General features: G+C 39.3%; 1 protein-coding gene across 7 annotated transcripts; it reads right to left on the reverse strand.

Moving 5' to 3' along the window:
* Positions 1–1500: 1500 nt before the first annotated feature.
* On the reverse strand, positions 1501–9663 carry LOC130430730 (uncharacterized). 7 transcript variants are annotated; one of them, XR_008907894.1, is made up of 6 exons: positions 9642–9663; positions 9461–9499; positions 8572–9162; positions 5252–8425; positions 5053–5166; positions 1501–3438 (listed from the first exon to the last, which is right to left on the reverse strand). XR_008907894.1 is itself a non-coding variant. In XM_056759880.1 (4 exons), exons 3-4 carry the CDS (start codon positions 9100–9102, stop codon positions 7223–7225), a joined length of 1734 nt encoding a protein of 577 aa, XP_056615858.1. In that variant the 5' UTR covers positions 9103–9162; positions 9461–9499; positions 9642–9663; the 3' UTR covers positions 1501–7222. The 7 variants fall into 7 exon arrangements, 1 of the variants encoding a protein (XP_056615858.1); XR_008907898.1 differs by having other exon boundaries at positions 1501–2157; positions 2882–5166; XR_008907897.1 differs by having other exon boundaries at positions 1501–5286; positions 6190–8425.
* Positions 9664–19956: the final 10293 nt, after the last annotated feature.

A 19956-nucleotide genomic window follows, 5' to 3' on the forward strand; every position in this document is an offset into this window, starting at 1 on the left:
TGAGGCCATGCCCACTCTGTATCCCTTACCCCCTGTCCACCAAAATGAACCGGTTGCTGGTTCGGAGCTATTACTATTGCTGGTTTAGAGCTGGTTCCACTGGTTGCTTTTTTTTCACGTCCATCATGAATTGAATATAATAAAAAAAAATGGTCAGTGTTTGTCAGTGGTCACGGTAACCCCGCCCCCAGGACCTGACGCACGCAGTTCTTAATTCTAGCCCAGCAACGTTTCGGTGCTAGACAAGAACCACTTTTACTGGTCCTGGTGCTTTGGATGTGGAAAGATAAAGAACCGATTTGGAACTAGGCTCTGGCTCCGAACCAGCCAAGAAACTGCCTTGTTGGAAAAGGGCTACCTGTAGCTCAATTTTAACCCATGTGGGCCCCACATACACATGTTTGCTGGGTCGAAGCAGACGTCATGGCCACTGCTGTCACGGAACGGGAAGCAGACGAGGTGGTGGCTGGTTCCCTAGGGAACAACAAAACATACAAACATAATTTGCAAACCAAAACGTAGTCAGGAAAATCAATTTGAGTACCTTTAAACATTAAAAATGTAAAGTTTGTGTTCTGTGAACTTCAAAAATCTTTCTAATGAACTTAAATAATGTAAGCCCATATCACTGAACTATTCTTTTGTCAGGCAGATTGATATAAACAATATTGAACAAACATATACATTATTGTGTTCCTGGTATGCTACACAATACAAAACTTCTAAAAAATAAATGAACGTACATCTAAAGAAATGTACCACAGTATGAAGACAGAAACTAGTTACAAAATGTGGATCTGGACACAGGTAACATATTGCTCTTTAATTTTTCATGTCTTTTTGGTCATTATGGAATTATATTGAAACATATTGTATGAAAATATATGGAAATGTTTCTGCTGTGTTTTGCTGCTCCATAAAATGCACTTTTGCTTTCAGTTTGACACTATTAACAGACATTTATCTTTATTGATTTCTTCTAATGAAACACATTCCATTCAATATTGAAAATAATTCATGACAGGAGAGTCAAAATACATTTGTTTCTAAAATATCTTTAAAAAACATGACTTGTTATTGGTTTCACTTTCGTTTCTGTTACTGCAGGCATGTGACCTAAGATCCCACTTTTCAGTAGGTACGGCCCCATCCTTTATGTTTAATCCAAGAGAATTTAAATCTCTAATTTTTCCGCACAATTATTTAAGATTTGATTTTCAAATATTTGTTGGTACAAATGACATACACATTAGGTTTCACTTTCAGTTTTTTTTCTCTTTATTACATGATAACAGGTTCTTTGTATTTAAATCACCAAACAGGACGAAAATCGTAGCACAATTCTACATTTTTACTTCAATTACAAGAACATTCTGGTTCTATAAAAACATTTTATCTTATATCTTTTTCACAACATCCGATTTAAAAGTTCTTCAAAAAAGCAATATTAAGAAAGCTGATTGAAATAGCTGATTGAAATAGCTGATTGAAATAGCTGATTGAAATAGCTGATTGCAGTAGCATAAATGTAATGCATAGAATGTAAAAGAACAAAGAAGCATCATTTCAAAATAAAATAGTTAAAAGTAAAAATTTTAAGCAATGGGATGTAATTATTTGAATAAATCACTGTTCTATGCGGTTGGCCACTTGAAGAGATGTTGGGTTCAACTCTTTTATGGGTGGGCAAGTGGTGTACTCTCATCTGTTTCATTATGGGATGTCGGGGATCTGCACTATTGTAGATGTGTTAAGTGGTGTACTCTCCTCTGGTTCATTATGGGATGTCGGGTTCTGCACTATTCTAGATGTGTTAAGTGGTGTACTCTCCTCTGGTTCATTATGGGATGTCGGGTTCTGCACTATTCTAGATGTGTTAAGTGGTATACTCTCCTCTGGTTCATCATGGGCTGTCGGGTTCTGCACTATTGTAGATGTGTTAAGTGGTGTACTCTCCTCTTGTTCATCATGGGTTGTCGGGTTCTGCTCTATTGTAGATGTGCTAGGTGGTGCAGTCTCATTTGGTGCTGGAGTAGATGTTTGGGTCAACTCTACAGGTTGGTCAGGCGGTTGGTTCTGTGACCGTTTTTTGCAGTCATAACAACACAAACAGATAATAATAATAAAGCTGAAAGTCATAAGACTGTAACCTGTTACCTGGAAAAACAATACATGAAGAAAACAAAAGAATATAAATTAAAACTTCTACATGAAGCACAGTGGATTACACATGGTTATATTTTTTTTCGATAGTCCACTTTAGACTTTAAACTCTTTGCTTTATATCCATTAAAACTGTATGGTCTCCAAAAAAAAAAATACTAGTGACTATAAGTAACTTTGCTACTACATGTCAACTTTTTCTCTTAGTCCCATTCACTCTTAAAAATAAATGGGGCTTAGATGGTTATTCACAGCGATGTCATAGAAGGACCATTTTTGGTTCCACAAAGAAGAATTCTGCCAAAGGTTCTTTAAAGAATTATCTCTTTCTTACTCTTTTATACTCTAAAGAATCTTTTTTACCACAAAGAACCTTATTTTTTCAAATAATATTCAGGTGCTTAAGGTTCTTTATTGAATCAAGAGGTTCTTATGGCATCGAAGGCACCTTTCTTTTAAGAGCGTTCCCAACCCTAACTTTAACCTAACAATCTGCATATAGTTTAATGAGAATAAAATGGGATTTAGTCAGTTGTAAAGTTATATTTTTAAATGTCTAAGTGGACTATCAAAATAAAATGTTCTTTACACGTGTGTTGATGTTTACAAGTGTAAACATGCACACATATTCATTCCTTATTGTGTATCTAATTTAGCTTACATGTAAATGCATGATATTCTTAAAACAAGACAATAAATGTTATTACTGTATATTTACCTGAGATTTGGTGATAAACAGCAAATATTCATGTTGTAAATTGCTCATATTTTCTGTATGGTTCAATTGAGTGGGTTGACACCACATTCTGTTTAGTTCTTTATCAAAAACATAATTTCCTTCCCATTGTGTCGCAACACAAGCCACATAATCCCCATCAATTAACAAGATGATGATCCATATAACAGGAGGAATCAGACAATGTCCCAACGCTTTAAGATAACTCTTCTCATCACAGCTTGGTTTTTTACAACAAGAACACCAGCATTTGTGTCTGCAGGGTCTTAACATGAAGCACATAAATAGAAGTATAAACAGAAGAGGTCCAACGAAGATGAGTACTATAAGCCCAATATTCCACGAATATATACACGGACATGAAAGGTGTGATTCAACCAATATCTCCAATCCAATTAACAAAAGACTCAGTGTTAGTGAGCTCTGACCGGTATTCTCAGTCAAAAATACTTGCAAGGACTTTAGAAAACTCTGCACTGAAGGCATCTTCTAAAAAATCTGTAGCAGTTTCCAAGATTTTTCAGTAGTGGTCAGCTTCCCTTCAAAACACAAGATGTTAATTAATTTTTATAGCAATATTATCAGTAGATGCGTTACTTTTTTATTTTTAGACATTGAAGTTTAACACACTGAATCTATGTGCATGACTTTAAATTACACATTCTATTCTACACTTTGTTTACATTTCGTGACTTTGTTTTTCAACAAAACTTTGTTTTTCGTGACTTTTGTAGTTTAAAACAATGATGAATTTAGCTACCAAATATGATTCTCCACCAGATCTATCAATATCACATCCATGAAATTAGTTTTTTTAAACATCAACTTCTGTCAGGGAATTAGTTCAGCTCACAGGAAAATATGTATAATAAACATCATTAAATAAACATATTTTACAGTCTCTGATAACAATTTCAACTTCTATACATTCGTCCAGTAAATGTAAGAATGATATTATACACTTTGACGTTATGTTATGGTCATACGTATCAGAGAAGTTCTGTAAAATATTGTAAACAATGTTAAATATCATGTTTTCTGTGTTTTCTTATAAATTTGCTCTCGTTTTCTGTATTTTTTATGGTTTCTGACCTTATGGATAGGACAAGCAAGTACTTAAAAGATTTAGAAGAGCTGGACGGGACCAGCGGGGACTGGGAAGAACTGGACGGGACGAGCGGGGACTGGGAAGAGCTGGACGGGACGAGCGGGGACTGGGAAGAGATGGACGGGACCAGCGGGGACTGGGAAGAACTGGACGGGACGAGCAGGGACTGGGAAGAGCTGGACGGGAGCAGCGGGATTGCACATACCCATGTATAAATATATAGGATAATGCAATGTAAGTCGTTTTGAATAAAAGCGTCTGCCAAATGCATACATATAAATGAAATGTAAAAATAAAAATGATATCATCATTTATTCACTCTACATGATAAGTGTTTTGTGTCCATACAATGGAAGTGCGACAAATGTCTTTCATATGGGGTTGTATTTGCAGTTTTTACTCTTTATTGCATATCATCAGGGGCATGGAATAAAATTTAATGTCCAACAGGACAGAAAAATCGTGGCTCAATTCTACTATATCTTACAATACAAAAGTGATGTTCTACCTTTAAATGTCTTTTACAACTGGATGGTTTTCAAACCAGAAATATAAAAAAAACTGGTTTCAGTCAAGGCGTGCAATGAATGGAAACGTGTAAGAAACATCAAAACAAAGAAGACTTTGAATGTTTTTTTCATTTAAAAAATGAAAGTAACAAGATTGTACAAGAATATTTGTACATTTTTATCCAAATTAACCTCATCTTAATCTCCAGTGTTGGGGGAGGTGCTGGGGTCAGGATTGTTTGGTTGAGGTTGTACACGCTCTACGCTATCTTGGTCCCCATTTTGCTGCTCCCCACAACAAGCAATTTTTTTAAGCAAGAAAAGTATTTTTTGTAGTTGGAACATTTTCCACTAAAACAGCAGTCATAAAGACCCAAGATGAAAAAGATAAGAACACAGAAGAGACCAAGCACTGCATAACCACATGCTTAGGGGAAAATACAATACAAATAATTAAATTAATATCATGAAAACCCAAATGAACCTAACAATTCAGAAATTCGGAAAGAGGATGTAATATGAGGAATTTATTTTACCTTTGATATGGTGATGTACCCCTGAAACTCGTGTTGTGGATCGCTCTGGTTTCCTGCATAGGCCTGTTCAATAGGTTAACTACACATTCTGTTTAAAGGCGTCATTTGACTCGGCTAAAACAAAAATGATTGTTTGCTTTAGATGTAATACAATGTGTGTATACGATTTAAGTTAAAAAAAACTGTATTTTCCACATACCGTGCATGTTTGTATCTCCTCTTTGCTCCGCCTCTCTGAAAAGCACAGATTTTTAACAAAGCTCATCGCTCTGAAAAGCTCTTTTGACACTATTAACAGACATATAAATGTATCTGAATAGAATTCTTCTACTTAAACAGATTCCATTCAATATTCTTGCAAATCATTTATGACATTTAAGTCAGAATATATATGTTTGTTAAATATCTTGGAACAGCATGACTTGTTATTTTTCACTTTCAGTTTTGTAACTGCAGGCATGTGACCTAAGATCCCACTCTGCTTCATGTTTAATCCCAGAGAATACATGATAAAATATGACAAAATGTAATAGGCTGAATGCAAAACTGATTGGGATGAATGCAATTTAGGTACAGTACAAATGTACATGTAGCTTTCCTGTAGCTCAGTGGTAAGAGCAATGCGTTAACAACACAAGGTTGTAGATTCGATCCCAGGGGATTGCACATTCCAATCTATAAATGTATGTGATAAAGCAATGTAACTCACGTCTGCTAAATGCATAACTGTAAATGTGAAGATGTGGGGCTTATGCTGCTTGAGCTAGATCATGCCACAGTTAAGCTATCCATCAGAAAGTAATGACAATTTACTATCCAAAAGAAGCCTGCACTACAAATCCTATAGATACCAACATGTTTCTTGAACCTTACAATAGCAAATATAAAGGATTTATTGTTTATTAACACTGTCTAATGACTGTAACTGACTAATGGTCAATTACAGAAATCACTTAGGTTATCATTTTTTTTATTTAGCAGACAAAGCAACTTACAGTTCAACACAGTCTCCGCAAAGTTTGGTCAATTTTAAATGTTTTTATGGTGAGAACAATACACTGTACATCATTTGAAACAAGTTATAAACAAAGATCTTATAAAGGGCTACTTCAGGTGATACAATGATTTAAGACTTACCTTTATTTGCTTGACTTGTTGTGACAAGCTCTCGATGGTCCCCCATCTTATGTGTGCTCCCTGTTTGGCTATTTGCAGGTACACACTAAAACAAAATCTAATTTAAATTTAAATTTAAAACCGACAAACAAGAAGCTTATGTTGAAAGCTAGTTTTGAGTGATTAAAAAAAAATCTGGACACCTCTCCATAAACTCAAAAGCCCAAAATATCTTCAACAATGCAATCCGTGACGGGCTTTGGACAAGATTTACCATGTGATTATATAGAAATGTCCACTGGTGCTATGGAAATAAAACTATTTGTGGTCAGAATGCCAACCTATTAAACAAACTATGTGTTAGATCAGTGGTCACCAACCCTGCTACTGGAGATTGACCGTCCTGCAGACTGTAGCTCCAACCCTGCTTCAGCACACCTGTCTGTAATTATCAAGCAAACCTGAACACCTTGATTAGATACTTCAGGTGTGTTTGATTGGGGTTAGAGCTGAAATCTTCAGGCGGTCGAACTCTAGGAGCAGGGTTGGTGACCACTGTGTGAGATCATTCTCATTTGGTGTAAGGGGCAATTCAGTTGGTTGACAACAAGTTCTTTTTAAATCATCCTTGAAACAACATTTCCAGGGGTAGGAAGAACCCAAATGCAGGCAGTGGAGATTAAGGGATTTAATAAAAGACTTTATTGACAAAAACAGTGATGGAAAGTCCAGAGGGGCTAGGACAAGGGGGAATAGTCTTAGTCCTAGGGGGTGCTCGGTAGCGCTCGGTCACAGGGGACATGACGGGGGCAGGCTGTCGGCAGAACCGAACAGGGTGCCGAACCAAAAACTGGGCTGGGTACTGGCTGAGTCACCGGCTGGAAGACCGGCTGAGACGCCGGCTGGAAAGCCGTCTGGGCAGGGCTTGACACCGGGGTTGGACACCGGACTGGCCCAAGACAAGGGATCCTGGATTCGTTCATTCTGTCAAGGGTCTCGGGGTAGGAAGAACCCAAATGGATGTAGTGGGGAATAAGGGGTTTAACAAAAGACTTTATTGACAAAAACAGCGAGTACAACACTTACACTCATCCTTAATGTTATCCTCTACTTCATCCTGTGGATCTTGTGCACTAGAGTGTGCACCAGTCTGCATGTCACTTCTCTTTCCCTGTGGATCTTGTGTGAGACGCTTTACCTCAATCAGCCTTCGAGTCTCTAATTGTCCCATATCCTCAGGCTCTACTTGTCCAGCACTCTCCATGTCATTCTCTACTTTTCCAGAAGTCTCCATGCCATCTTCTACTTGTCCAGGAGTCTCCATGGCATCCTCTACTTGTCCAGCTGTCTCCATGGCATCCTCTTCTTTTCCAGCAGTCTCCATGCAATCCTCTACACTTCCAGCAATCTCAATGTTATCCTCTAGTTTTCCAGCAGTCTCCATGTCATTCTCTACTTTTCCAGCAGTCTCCGTGCCATCCTCTAGTTGTCCAGCTATCTCAATGTCCTCCTCTACTTGTCCAGCAGTCTCCATGTCCTTCTCTACTTTCCCAGCAGTCTCCATGCCATCCTCTACATTTCCAGCAATCTCAATGTTATCCTCTACTTGTCCAGCAGTCCCCATACAATCCTTTAGTTTTCCTGCAGTCTCCATGCCATCCTCTACTTGTCTAGCAATCTCCATGCCATCCTCTAATTGTCCAACAATCTCCATAACATCCTCTAGTAGTCCATCAATCTCAATGCAATCCTTTACTTCTCCAGCAGTCTCCATAACATCCTCTAGTAGTCCAGCAATCTCAATGCAATCCTTTACTTGTCCAGCAGTCTCCATAACATCCTCCAGTAGTCCAGCAATCTCAATGCAATCCTTTACTTGTCCAGCAGTCTCCATAACATCCTCCAGTAGTCCAGCAATCTCAATGCAATCCTTTACTTGTCCACCAGTCTCCATGCAATCCTCTTCTAGTCCAGCAGTCTCCATGCAATCCTCTACTTGTCCAGCAGTCTCCATGCCATCCTCAACTAGTCCAGCAGTCTCCATGCAATCCTCTACTTGTCCACCGGTCTCCATGCTATCCTCTACTAATCCACCAGTCTCCATGCCATCCTCTACTTGTCCAGCAGTCTCCATGCCATCCTCTACTTGTTCAGTCTCCACGTCAGTCACTTTAGTCCTAGATATTTCAATGTAGCATCCCCAGAAACCTATAATTATCAGCAATCCAAATAAACCGAGCATTGCATAACCTACCACCTGTAAAAAAAGAGAACCACAGCAAAAATTTATTAGAAATGACTGAATAAACAAAATAAAAAAGTCACTGTATAAAATATATAAAAAAATGTAAATACATATTTTTTAAGACAACAACATATGTTCTAAAAGTATTTCATATTTACCTGAGATATTCCGACAATCTTCTGATACTTCTTTTGTAAATCATTCTCATTACCAGCATTGGCAAGGATAGATGGTTGACACCACTTTCTGTTTAGCTTTTGATCAAAAACATAATGTCCTACCCAAGTTGTATGGGAACAAGCCAGATAATCGCCATCAAGAAACAAGAAAATGACCCACATAATAGAAGGAAACAGACTATGTGCAAAAGCTTTGAAACATATATGCCTATTCCTTCTTAAAATATTTTCTGAAGTACAACATTTAACTTTTGAACAACATTTACAGTCCTTAGAGGAGTATATGAATGGGGTTAACAGGACAAACATTAATGCCCACAAAAATAAAGCAGGTCCAATAAACATGATTGTTACTAGCCCTTCATTCCAACCATTGCATGGGCATGATAGATTCAGTTCCGCCAACTTCTCCAGTCCAAGTGACAAGACACTCATTGGGAGAGAGCTGTAAACTGGAGAACGTTTCAGAAATGTGTGGATAGTCTTTAAAAGATTTTGCACTGCAGACATCTTCTGAGGTTTAATGAAGATTTTAGCTGTTAAATCCCATACACAAGGATGTCAGATACCCTTCAATACAAAAGACATTAATTACTACTGTATTCATATGTCAAATGATAAAAATGCATTTACTCTGCTGGGAAACAATATTGAATATAGTGAATCTATATTTGTGCATTTCAATGAAACATTCTGTTCTACCCTCCATTTTATACTTTGCATTATTTTTGTAAGCCGCTGGAAAAAAGCATCTGCTAAATGTAATAGAAGTGTGATCAACATTAAGATTATGTTTGTGTTAAACCTGTATAACTACGTAATACATTAATGTTACAATTAACTTTGCATTAGTTTGTGACCTGCTCACCTCTACAACAATAAATGTGATTTCGTGTCCTTTGATCACCTTTAAAACGAACATAATAATTTTAAATTATGATCATGTTGTTATAAGGCTGTTATAATTTAACCAATTTGATGGAATTTAAGAAAACATTTGACATCATAAATACATTTTCAGATTCATTTTAAAGACATGACAGACTTACGTGAGATGTTTCTTGATGTCTTTCTTCCTGTTGAAATGCAATGATCTCACATTGAATACATCTAACATTTCAATCGCAGCAACACCTAACAGGAAGTTTCCTCTCCGCAAGAATAACCTTGTGGTCTGTGAAGAAGATTCTTTTTAAATAACACATAACTATACAATTTGCATTTAATTTAGTCATTTATCAACAACAAAAAGTAAGTTAAAGGGCATTTAATATGGGTCAATCTGACCCCTTCATGCAGTTACAATGCAGTTAAAACGTTAAAAAAAAGAACATCAGCAAAAGAACGCACAAAAAATCACTGATAATCTCTTTAATTTCTTAAAAGTCCTTAGAGAGCACTGATAATACATGTAGAGCAGATTGAGATGTTTGCTTTCTGTACGAGTATGCAGAAGTACCATGTCTACAAATAAAAATCTGAATTTATTGTCACATTGGAAAAAGCATTTTGTTGAATGTGTGCAGTTCTGCTTGCAGAGTGAACATTTGTTTAAAGAAAAGTTTGCAGGTACCATAGTTTGGTAGACCACACATCCTGTTGTTATACACTGCCAACCCTCTTGTCAAGACATCAAATCTAAAAAACATCTGTCGTCATCAGAGACTGAGAAGTTGGTCTATGTGACAGACTAAAAAGTAAAGATGCTTTACAGGGTGCTATAGAGTGGTTTTGCACACCGGTGCTACAGAGGTTAACAGTTAACACAGGTTAAAACAGCACAAGCATAAAATGTCTGTTATCATCTTTGAAACAAACACAAGCACTGTACCTGACTATATTGTTATTCTTACATACTGTTGGATATATAATTTACTGTGTTATTTAACCTTCCTTTAGTAAATATACAACAGTGTTCACTACAGTTTATCAATTTACTACGATAATACTACAATTATAGTAGCATATATCTACAGCATATATGTCAACTTTTGGTTGTTCAAATACCCAGGTCCCTCTTCAAAGCGTGTGTTTTATTTTTAGTGCAGGATTTTCTATAGTCCGGTTACTGCCATTTTTAGGATTTTCACATCCATAGCGGTACATATTCCTCAAGAATGGAAGAAAACTGAAAAATAAAGGAACTATTTTGTGTTTTATAAAGAGGCATGCCTTCTCTATTTGTTGGGTATAATTGCTTGTGGTTTGTGCATTTAAATTGACAGAAATCCTACAAAGTTAGCTGTCTGCCAAAAACCATGACCATTTTTTGTCACATCCTATAATGAAACTCGAGGGAGACAAGGCAGGAGAACGCAATTGCAGGCACAAGAGGCGATGGTACGGGGTTAAACAGATATTTTGTTATAATGGACACTACAAAAAGGCAAAAAAAAACCAACGAGGGGGAAAACAAGACAAGATGAACTGATAAATGTAAGCTCCCGCACAAGTTCTATCAGGAAGACTTCTCACATCATAATTAATTACCGGTTAGCCTATCATCCCTCAGCACGTAGTATAAAAGGATGGTACTTTTCCTCTCTTTTGTTTGCAGAAACTAACGCATGAGTGAAATCGCTGTCCCGCGTAAGTTAAAGCAAACTGATCATGTCGGAAAAACCTCTAGTCGATTGCGACTTCACAGATTCGGACGACGATCAACCTCCTAGTTCTCCCGCAAACGTGCGGTGTAGTTCCCGCATCCAGAACAGGGATCCCCGTGGGCTCAATGCCCCAAGGGAAAAATTATGACCACCTTGGAGCTGCAAGGCATTCCTGTAGATAAAGAATTGGAGAGAGATGATCTCATACTGCTGGCTTCTAACGCCCCTGGGTAATCCTGCTGTCCTAGCTACGGACGTTCCGGTAAACTCCACGACCATACCTCTTCAAATGAAACAAGGCGGCAGGAAACGCGCAGCCAAATCTTCATCTCCGAAGTCAGCCAAAAGCCCCAAGCCTTCCACGTCGACTTCATCGCCAACTCACAATCAAGCGGAAGTTCATAACCAGCTCCTGCAAATAGTACAAGGACTGTCCGAGAACGTTAAAAGCCTAGAGAATAGGCTGGGGTTCTTTGAGAGAGCTATCGGGAACCCCGCTTCCAGTTCTGCCGCAAGTACAACATTTGCCTGATCCCCGGAATTCCCCAACATACTCGGGTCTATAAATCCCTCGACATCCTCTGGTATATCCTCAAACGTCCAAGCAACGGCTCCAGCGATGGTGCAGAGTCCAACTTTTGTCGAGCCAGCTCTGAGCGCTACTCAGTTTAATTTGTCTACGGCAACCACTGCCCAAAACTTCGGCAGACGATTCGTCCCACCATCTGCGGCTTCATTTTCGGACCAAATACGTTCCAACATCATTGAAGGTAAGGACGTTAATTTAGCTTCCCTCCTGACACCTTTACCTGCGTCCGAACGACAAATGGTGGACTGTGGTGACGTGGCGGTTTTCCTCAGAACGTCAGATTCGAGGCTACAACGCAATTTATCCTTTTCTGAGTTTGTAAACGCCTTCGGAGTTTACAGAGACATCCTCTGCCAAAACTTCCCCGAGCGCCGTGAAGAATTGGACATTTATCTTGCTATGATGGCGGACTTTTACCAGAGATACGGAGGCACCCTTTTCTACGAATATCATAGATCCTTTTCCGCTCAATCTGCATCTTTCGTCTCATTGTTCAACTCACGGCTGGACTGGTCCATCGTCGACACAGAGTTACTGGTTCGCCACTTCGGCGGTCAGAAACTTTGACCTGTGTCGTATGCAGCTCGCACGGGCACTCTGCTTCGCTCTGCCCGAAAACTCTCGCGAGGCAAGGTCCCGTTGCTGTCCATGGTGCCGATCCTGTAAGCCCAGCCTACGGCAATAGAGGGCGCTCAAACCATAAACTCGACAAATCTCGGATTTGTTTCAATTTTAATGAGTCTGTATGTACATTTTTTTTAAATGCATATTTTCGCATGTTTGTAGTTTCTGCAAAGAGCCCCACCCGAAATACGTCTGCCCACGGAGATTCAGACCTGCCAGACAAGGAAAGCCCCCGTTAGGGAAAAAGTTCTAAAAAGCCATCCTTCCACTTCAGTTAACATTCACACGCTAGCTAGTTACTTGTCATTCCACCCTGATCCATCATTTGTAGATTATCTAATTACCGGGCTGGCCCAAGGGTTTAGGGTAGGTGTGTTATCCCCCTTGTCCTTCTCTTACGTCGCAAAAAACTTACAGTCAGCTCTAGCTGAACCAGAAGTGGTTTCTGCCCTCTTGGGAAAGGAAGTCAATAAAGGTTATGTTTTTGGGCCTTTTGAATCTTCTCCTTTTTCTACTTTTCGAGTTTATTCTCTCGGTGTGGCTACTAGGATATTTTCGTGGAAAATGCGGTTGATATTTGACATGTCTTCAACACATTCTAATACTACAGCGAGCGTAAATGAATGCATTCCCCTAGAGCCCTTTTCTCTCTATTACGCTTCAGTGGATAACGCTATTCAGCTAATTAAAATGCCTGGGCAGGGTGCTTGGCTAGCTAAGGCTGACATTCCAGACACGTTCAAGATTATTCCTATTCACCCTGCCGAGTGGGCTCTCTTTGGCATTAAATGGCAGTCAGAATTTTACTTCGCAGTCAGACTCCCTTTCGGTTGCAGGAGTAGTCCGCACATATTCAATAATCTATCAGAGGCATTGTGTTGGATCTTGCTTAACGTCTGCAGGATTCCATTCGTTCTGCATCTACTCGATGACTTTCTACTGGTTGATTTTCCATCGCACAAAACCCCATCCTAGATACACTTAAACACATTTTTAGTGATGTGGGAGTTCCTCTGTCGGAAGAGAAGACACTTGGCCCGACAACTGCTCTCGAGTTTCTCGGTATATGGCTGGATACTGTTCAGATGCAAGCTTCTCTTCCTATAGACAAACTTTCGAGAATTTGTTCTTATATGGGTTCGTTTATAGGTTCACGATCAGTTACTAAACGGGAAATGCTCTCATTGCTCTGCCACCTCAACTTTGCCATGAGCATTATTCCACAAGGCAGGGCTTTCATATCTCGATTGCTTGACCTCGCTCACTCGGTAGCCAATTTAAGCGACATCGTGCACCTCGACGATGGATGCCTCTCAGATATGTCATTCTGGTTCCACCTGCTGAACAGCTGGAATGGTATCTCCTTTTTTCATAACGACACTCCGGAATCTTCCGTCGCTCTTAAACTGTTCACAGACGCAGCCCCTTCTATAGGCTTCGGAGCTTTTTTCCAAGGTCAGTGGTTTGCCGAGAGGTGGCCGGATCAAATAGATCTTGCACAAAATTCCGCCTCGTCCACTCTCTACGAGCTTTATCCCATAGCGGTGGCTTGCATACTATGGGGTTCAGCTTGGTCTCGCAAACACATTATCATGTTTTGCGATAACGAAGCAGCAGTCGCAATTATCAATAAAGGTAGGTCGCCTTGTTTAGCTATCATGTCAATCATGAGAAGAATTATGACTGCTACTGAAAGGTATTTCTAAAGATATGCCTAAGAAACGCCTTCCTATTACAATTCCCATTCTAAAAGAACTGGTTTACTCACTGCGTAAAGGGTTATTTCCCGTCTATACTAACATTCTCTTAGAAGCCGTGTTTTTAACTGCCTTCTATGGCTTTAATGCGGCCAGGGAAATTTACTAATGATTCCCGAAGTTTCGACCCATCCAGAGACTTAACCTTTTCAGACACTTCTCACCAAATACCTTGACTATTTTCCTTAAACATTTGAAAACCGACACACTACGTTCAGGCATTACCATTACTATTTCACGTTCTAACGGAGATATTTGCCCCTTCACTTCCATGATAAGATACCTCCAAACTCGCCCCGGTCATCATAAATTATCCCCCCTATTTATGTTACCCAATGGCTTCCCCATAACAAAAGAGTGGTTCAGGACTAATCTCGCAGCTGCTCTGGAGAGTTGCGGCAAGTCTTCACAACTTTACACCGGGCAATCATTTAGGATCGGCGCAGCTACTTCTGCAGCCGCCCGTGGGATTCCGACCTCTTCTATTAAGGTCCTAGGCAGATGGTCATCTATGGCATTCGAATCCTACATAAGACTGGATTCTAAAAACCATCCTGGATGCTCAGCAGGCCTTCTCCACAAGCTTAAGTTACTCACTCTACAATTACTGGTGGTGGTGGAATAAGTATAGGTTACTTATAGCACGGCTTTGGCAAGCCTCATATCAGCCTCTGTAAGATTTAATTAAGAGTTAATTCTTCGGCTCATGCTAGCCCATTCAGCCTGTGCAGGCTTCCGGAAAATCAGTTGGGGAAAATTTTGTTGGCTCGTGCAAGCCCATTCAGCCTGAGCAGGCTTCTGGAAATAAGTTGGGGAAATTTGTTGGCTTGTGCAAGCCCATTCAGCCTGTGCAGGCTTCTGGAAAATCTGTTGGGGGAAATGTTGGCTTGTGCAAGCCCATTCAGCCTGTGCAGGCTTCTGGAGAATTTGAAGGCTTTTAGAAGCCCAATTAGCCGGTGCCCACCATCAATATAAGGCAGGTATAATGTTACTTCATGTTTCAACCATGGCTAACCGACACTTACTTTCTCCTTTAGGAACTGCAAGGAGACACATCATCCGGTGGATTGATTTTGTTTACTTTCTTTTTTGGGGTAGGCTCCGCCCCTGCCTTATCTTCAGGCAGGAACATCGGAATCATATTCCATGATTCATTCATTGGACGTGGCCTATGCCCAAAGATCTTTAATATTATGTTTAATATATATTATTTATCGTTCTATGTTTCCTGAGTCTTTCTGGTAGAAATGTAAGCTCTCACGCAAGTTCTATCAGGAAGACTCCTCACATCATAATTAATTACCGGTTAGCCTATCATCCCTCAGCACGTAGTATAAAAGGATGGTACTTACCCTCTCTTTTGTTCGCAGAAACTAACGCATGAGTGAAATCGCTGTCCCGCGTAAGTTAAAGCAAACTGATCATGTCGGAAAAACCTCTAGTCGATTGCGACTTCACAGATTCGGACGACGATCAACCTCCTAGTTCTCCCGCAAACGTGCGGTGCAGTTCCCGCATCCAGAACAGGGAATTTAGTGTTATATTATAAATTAATATAACAGCCGGCGGCCCCTCACGGACGACCGCCGGCGAACAAAACATAATATAAATACAAACATAAAACAAGCTCGGGCCCGGTCCTCTCTCCTCGACGGTCCGGTCGCTCGTTCCTTTTATATGCTCCCATCTCCTACGTGATTCGAGGCCGGTGTGCGCACAGCTGGCGCTAATTAACAATTACTCACCGGACTCGAACCACGGTCTAGCCCCGCCTACTCTACTACACCCCCATTTTTCATGAGCTCAACTCAAAGATCGAAGACTTTTTCTATATATCTTGTATATCAAGATGCTGATTAGACAGCATTATTATTCCACAGGTGTGCCTTAAGCTGGCCACAATAAAAGGTCCCTCATTTTGCTGCCTCATCTGTGTCTATGTATCTGTTCCTCGCTTTCAATCACAAAAACCCAATGATGACAAATCTGATACCAGTGATCATGACCTGCGATCTTGAAAAAAAAATATGCATTGCATAGAGAAAAAAACAGAAAGAGCATAATAAAAATTGTATTGAAATCTACATAATATTGAAAATCGTTTATTTAGTTTCTTTTGTTATATCTTGTGTTTGTGCATCTAGAGAGAACATGCATGCTGTTAACACCTACAATGTGTAATGCATTGTTGCATCATTTATTTATGCATGAATAAAATTGCGAAACGTTCACTCTTTGTGTATGTGTTTAAGTAAGGTAAATCTCCACTATATTTAAAATGTCCTTTTTAGTCTTTTGGTATTTTCTTCTCCTTAATTGCCTTTTGGCGCTCAGGAAAACATAAACAGCACTTCTCAGCTGCTCACTGTTCCTTTTAATTTGTCATGATTCCGCTATCATGTCATGTTTATTCTTGTTCTTGAAGCGGAGTCATGGGATAGCCTTAAGTTGTGTGGAGGGAGAGATAGTTTCCCTAGGGGCCTTCTATACTCTCTCTCCGGTCTGCGTCTTTGTTCCCGCCCCCTTGTTTCCTCGTTAGCTTTCTCTGTGTTTAATCCCCGTCACCTGGTCCCTGCCTAATATCCTTTGTCTGTGTCCCCTTTTAAACATCCTTGTGTTCATTGTCCTGTGCGCATTCATTGTATGTTCTTGAGTGTTCATGAGTGTTCATGAGTGTTCATGAGTGTTCATGAGTGTTCTTGAGTGTTCTTGAATGTAGCGGTAGTTGATTCTGTTTGAATTTTGCTGTGTCTGCAGAGTTCCTGTTTCCCTGTGAGTAAGAAAGTGTAGTTTAGTGTTTGTATTAGGTGTTTGTTTTCTTAGTTTAGTCAGTCGGTGTCCTTGTTTTAGTTAATGGTTTATCCTGTCTTGTTTTCCCCCCCTTGGGTTTTGTTTTGCCTGTTTGTAAGAGTCCGTTATATATTGATAAATATCTCTTCAACCCCATCGACTCTCCTGCCTGCAATTGGGATCGCCTGCCTTGGCAACCATATCAAATCATGAAATAATTGCTGTAAGGCTCTTAACAAAAAACATGACAAATGGTGTATTCCAGAAAGCAGGGAAAATTTACCGTCAACTAAACCCTGAACTCTCGGTTGATTAACCCAAACCTTGCTTACTCCGGGTATGTCTGATCCAAAACACCCGAGAAGAGCTACAATTATTTGAGTTATGTGTTTTTGAAACTATAATTAATTTTTTATATACATAAATTGTTATGTAAACAACTACTGATTTGATGAGATGTTTGTAACTGTAATTTTAACGTGTCTACCATGGTATTTTACCAAAATTGCGTTGTGTATTTGTATTTGATCACATTGGTAATTTTGAAGGCAAGTACTAAACATCTTTTTTGTTCCATCTCTGTATGAAAAATGTTTACGTTTTTTTGGTTTTCTGAAAACGTACTCGGATACTAACGTAAATATAAGCTTCAGCGCAAGTTCTGCTGGGAAGACTCTATCTCGCGTCACTTACTACCCAGCGGACCATTGGTGGCCCAACGGTGGCAAAGTTGGGGGTCCACTGGCGGCAACCACCTGCAGCCCGACGACTTTTTGCTCATCGTTTTTCAAGCGGTCCAATGGCGACAGCCGCCATATTTCCGCCAGTGGTCCGCTGCTAAGCCGCTGGTTTATCATTAATGTTTGCTGTCGGCCCACGGTTGGTCCGCGGGTTATAATCATTAAATCACGCAACCCAAAATGTCAATTAACACAAAAAAACATTGTTCAATAACCACTGCAAATTTAATATTTTAACAGATTATATACACAAATGCATTACATTTATCAGACCAACACACAGATACAGTAATGTTTTTTTTTACAGCATTTGCAGTAAGACCATACAAAACCTACTAAAATGATTGATTGTTGTAGAAAAACCTCAAAAACTTTGGCATTACTACAACATATAGAAAACCAATACAGACTTTCACCAGGGTTTCAAAAGCATTTTTAAAACATTGGTTTGGAAAAACGAAAAAAAATGAGTACCATAACATTGTTGCAGTTGTATAGTTGAACCCAGGTTAGCTATCGTAAGGGTATAGAGCTTAACAATGCATATCATTTCAACACATCTTAAAAATGCATGTTTCAATGTTTAAATAAAAAAAGATGTCCTTTAATCAGCCAGAGGTGGCTGTGACTCACTGAAAAACAACAAAGTGATGTTCATATCACAATAGCTCTAAGACAAGACATGTGTTGAAAGTAAAGTTCAGTTAAACAGGCAATATTATTATAGGTTAAGTTTGCAGATTTTCAACCCATATTGGGCAATTTTTGTGGACAAGTAAATGGGAATATCCCTGTAAGTAATTAAAAAAATAAGGGTAAACAACACTGCTCATTTACATAAACGGCCATTATTGTAGCGAAATGGGTGAGAAAATGGGGTGGGGTAGGGAAAGTACCACGACCTGGAATCGAACTCGGGTCGCCCAGAACACATCCAAACCATGTGTCGGAGCACTGCCCACGAGGCTATAATTGCTCTAATTACATATTTGACATCATCTGAAGTCTTCACAAGTGATGATGTATCCAATCTGGATCTGCCCTAATCTTAAAGTGTAAACGCTGAAAGATTGAAACAGGACAGCAAAATTAGAAAGATTAGTACTTCTGCTGTTCATAATATCATTTTAAGCAAAATATGATCATGTTCACTTTTTGCCAATTCATTTCTGATGAATAAGGTTACATGTGTTTTGTGAATGCTTAACTAAATGTTAAAAAGCTCTGGCTCCTTTAATGGACTCTGATATTCTGCATACTACAAGTAGTCCAGAGCTTGCGACTATACTTATTTATTTTGGAATTATCTGATTTAATAGCCATCAGGTAAATTGGGTTTGCAGGTACAAAACCGACTATCAGAGAAGCTGCATTACATATAATAACTTAACTATCCTAAAAGAAGATTTAAATTGGCTAATGCTAATCAGTCAGTCATCAAAGCTCATTTTCCCCACACTTTGGTGAACGGGCCGATCCAGTTGCCAGTTATTCATCAGAGTATGATTACGCATTAAGAATCTCATCAGTAAACATTTATCCTTAGAATATAAATAAACATTTAGGCGGCCCCAGTATATTATGAAAGTAGCCCAAAAAGCCCCAACCTCCGTCTCCATAATTTTTCCCGCAATTGCATTTTCAAAACAGCCCAACGGTGCGAAAACCGCGACACTGGAAACACTGGCATTAGGTTTACAGCGAACCGGGCAGGGCCAATAGCCTCGGACTTTTAGCCCAGAGACTGAAATATTGTAAGCCAGAGGGAGATAAATGACACCACACGCGTCTATTCACAAACAGGAAACAGAATAGATTTTTGAGTTGTTAATGTCTCGCGGGCGAAAAGTTTGTTGTAACTTAAGCTTTTCTGAACATGTACAAATATTACTGAAAATTGAATAGTAATCCCTTACACTACTGCGTTACAGCAAAACGTAATATGTCACTGTAATACATAAAATTTTTAACGCATTACTCCCAACACCTAGCCCAAAGTGAACTTCCGGTCTGTTGATCGGTCTGGCTAGTGGCATATAGGTATTTTTATTTTGATCTTATTTAATATATATTAATATTAATTTATATTAATGTCTTATTGTATGATAATTTCTTAAACAAAAACTACCTTAATGTGGATGTCCTGCTTTGAAACCGTCTATTGATGCACAGCGAGTACTCCTCATGTAATCAGCAACTTGGTGCACCAGACAGGACTTTGTTCAATGCCTTTCAAATATTCTTTTATTCATCAAAAG

This window comes from Triplophysa dalaica, chromosome 10 (genome assembly GCF_015846415.1).
Source record: "Triplophysa dalaica isolate WHDGS20190420 chromosome 10, ASM1584641v1, whole genome shotgun sequence".
NCBI classification, from domain to species: domain Eukaryota; kingdom Metazoa; phylum Chordata; class Actinopteri; order Cypriniformes; family Nemacheilidae; genus Triplophysa; species Triplophysa dalaica.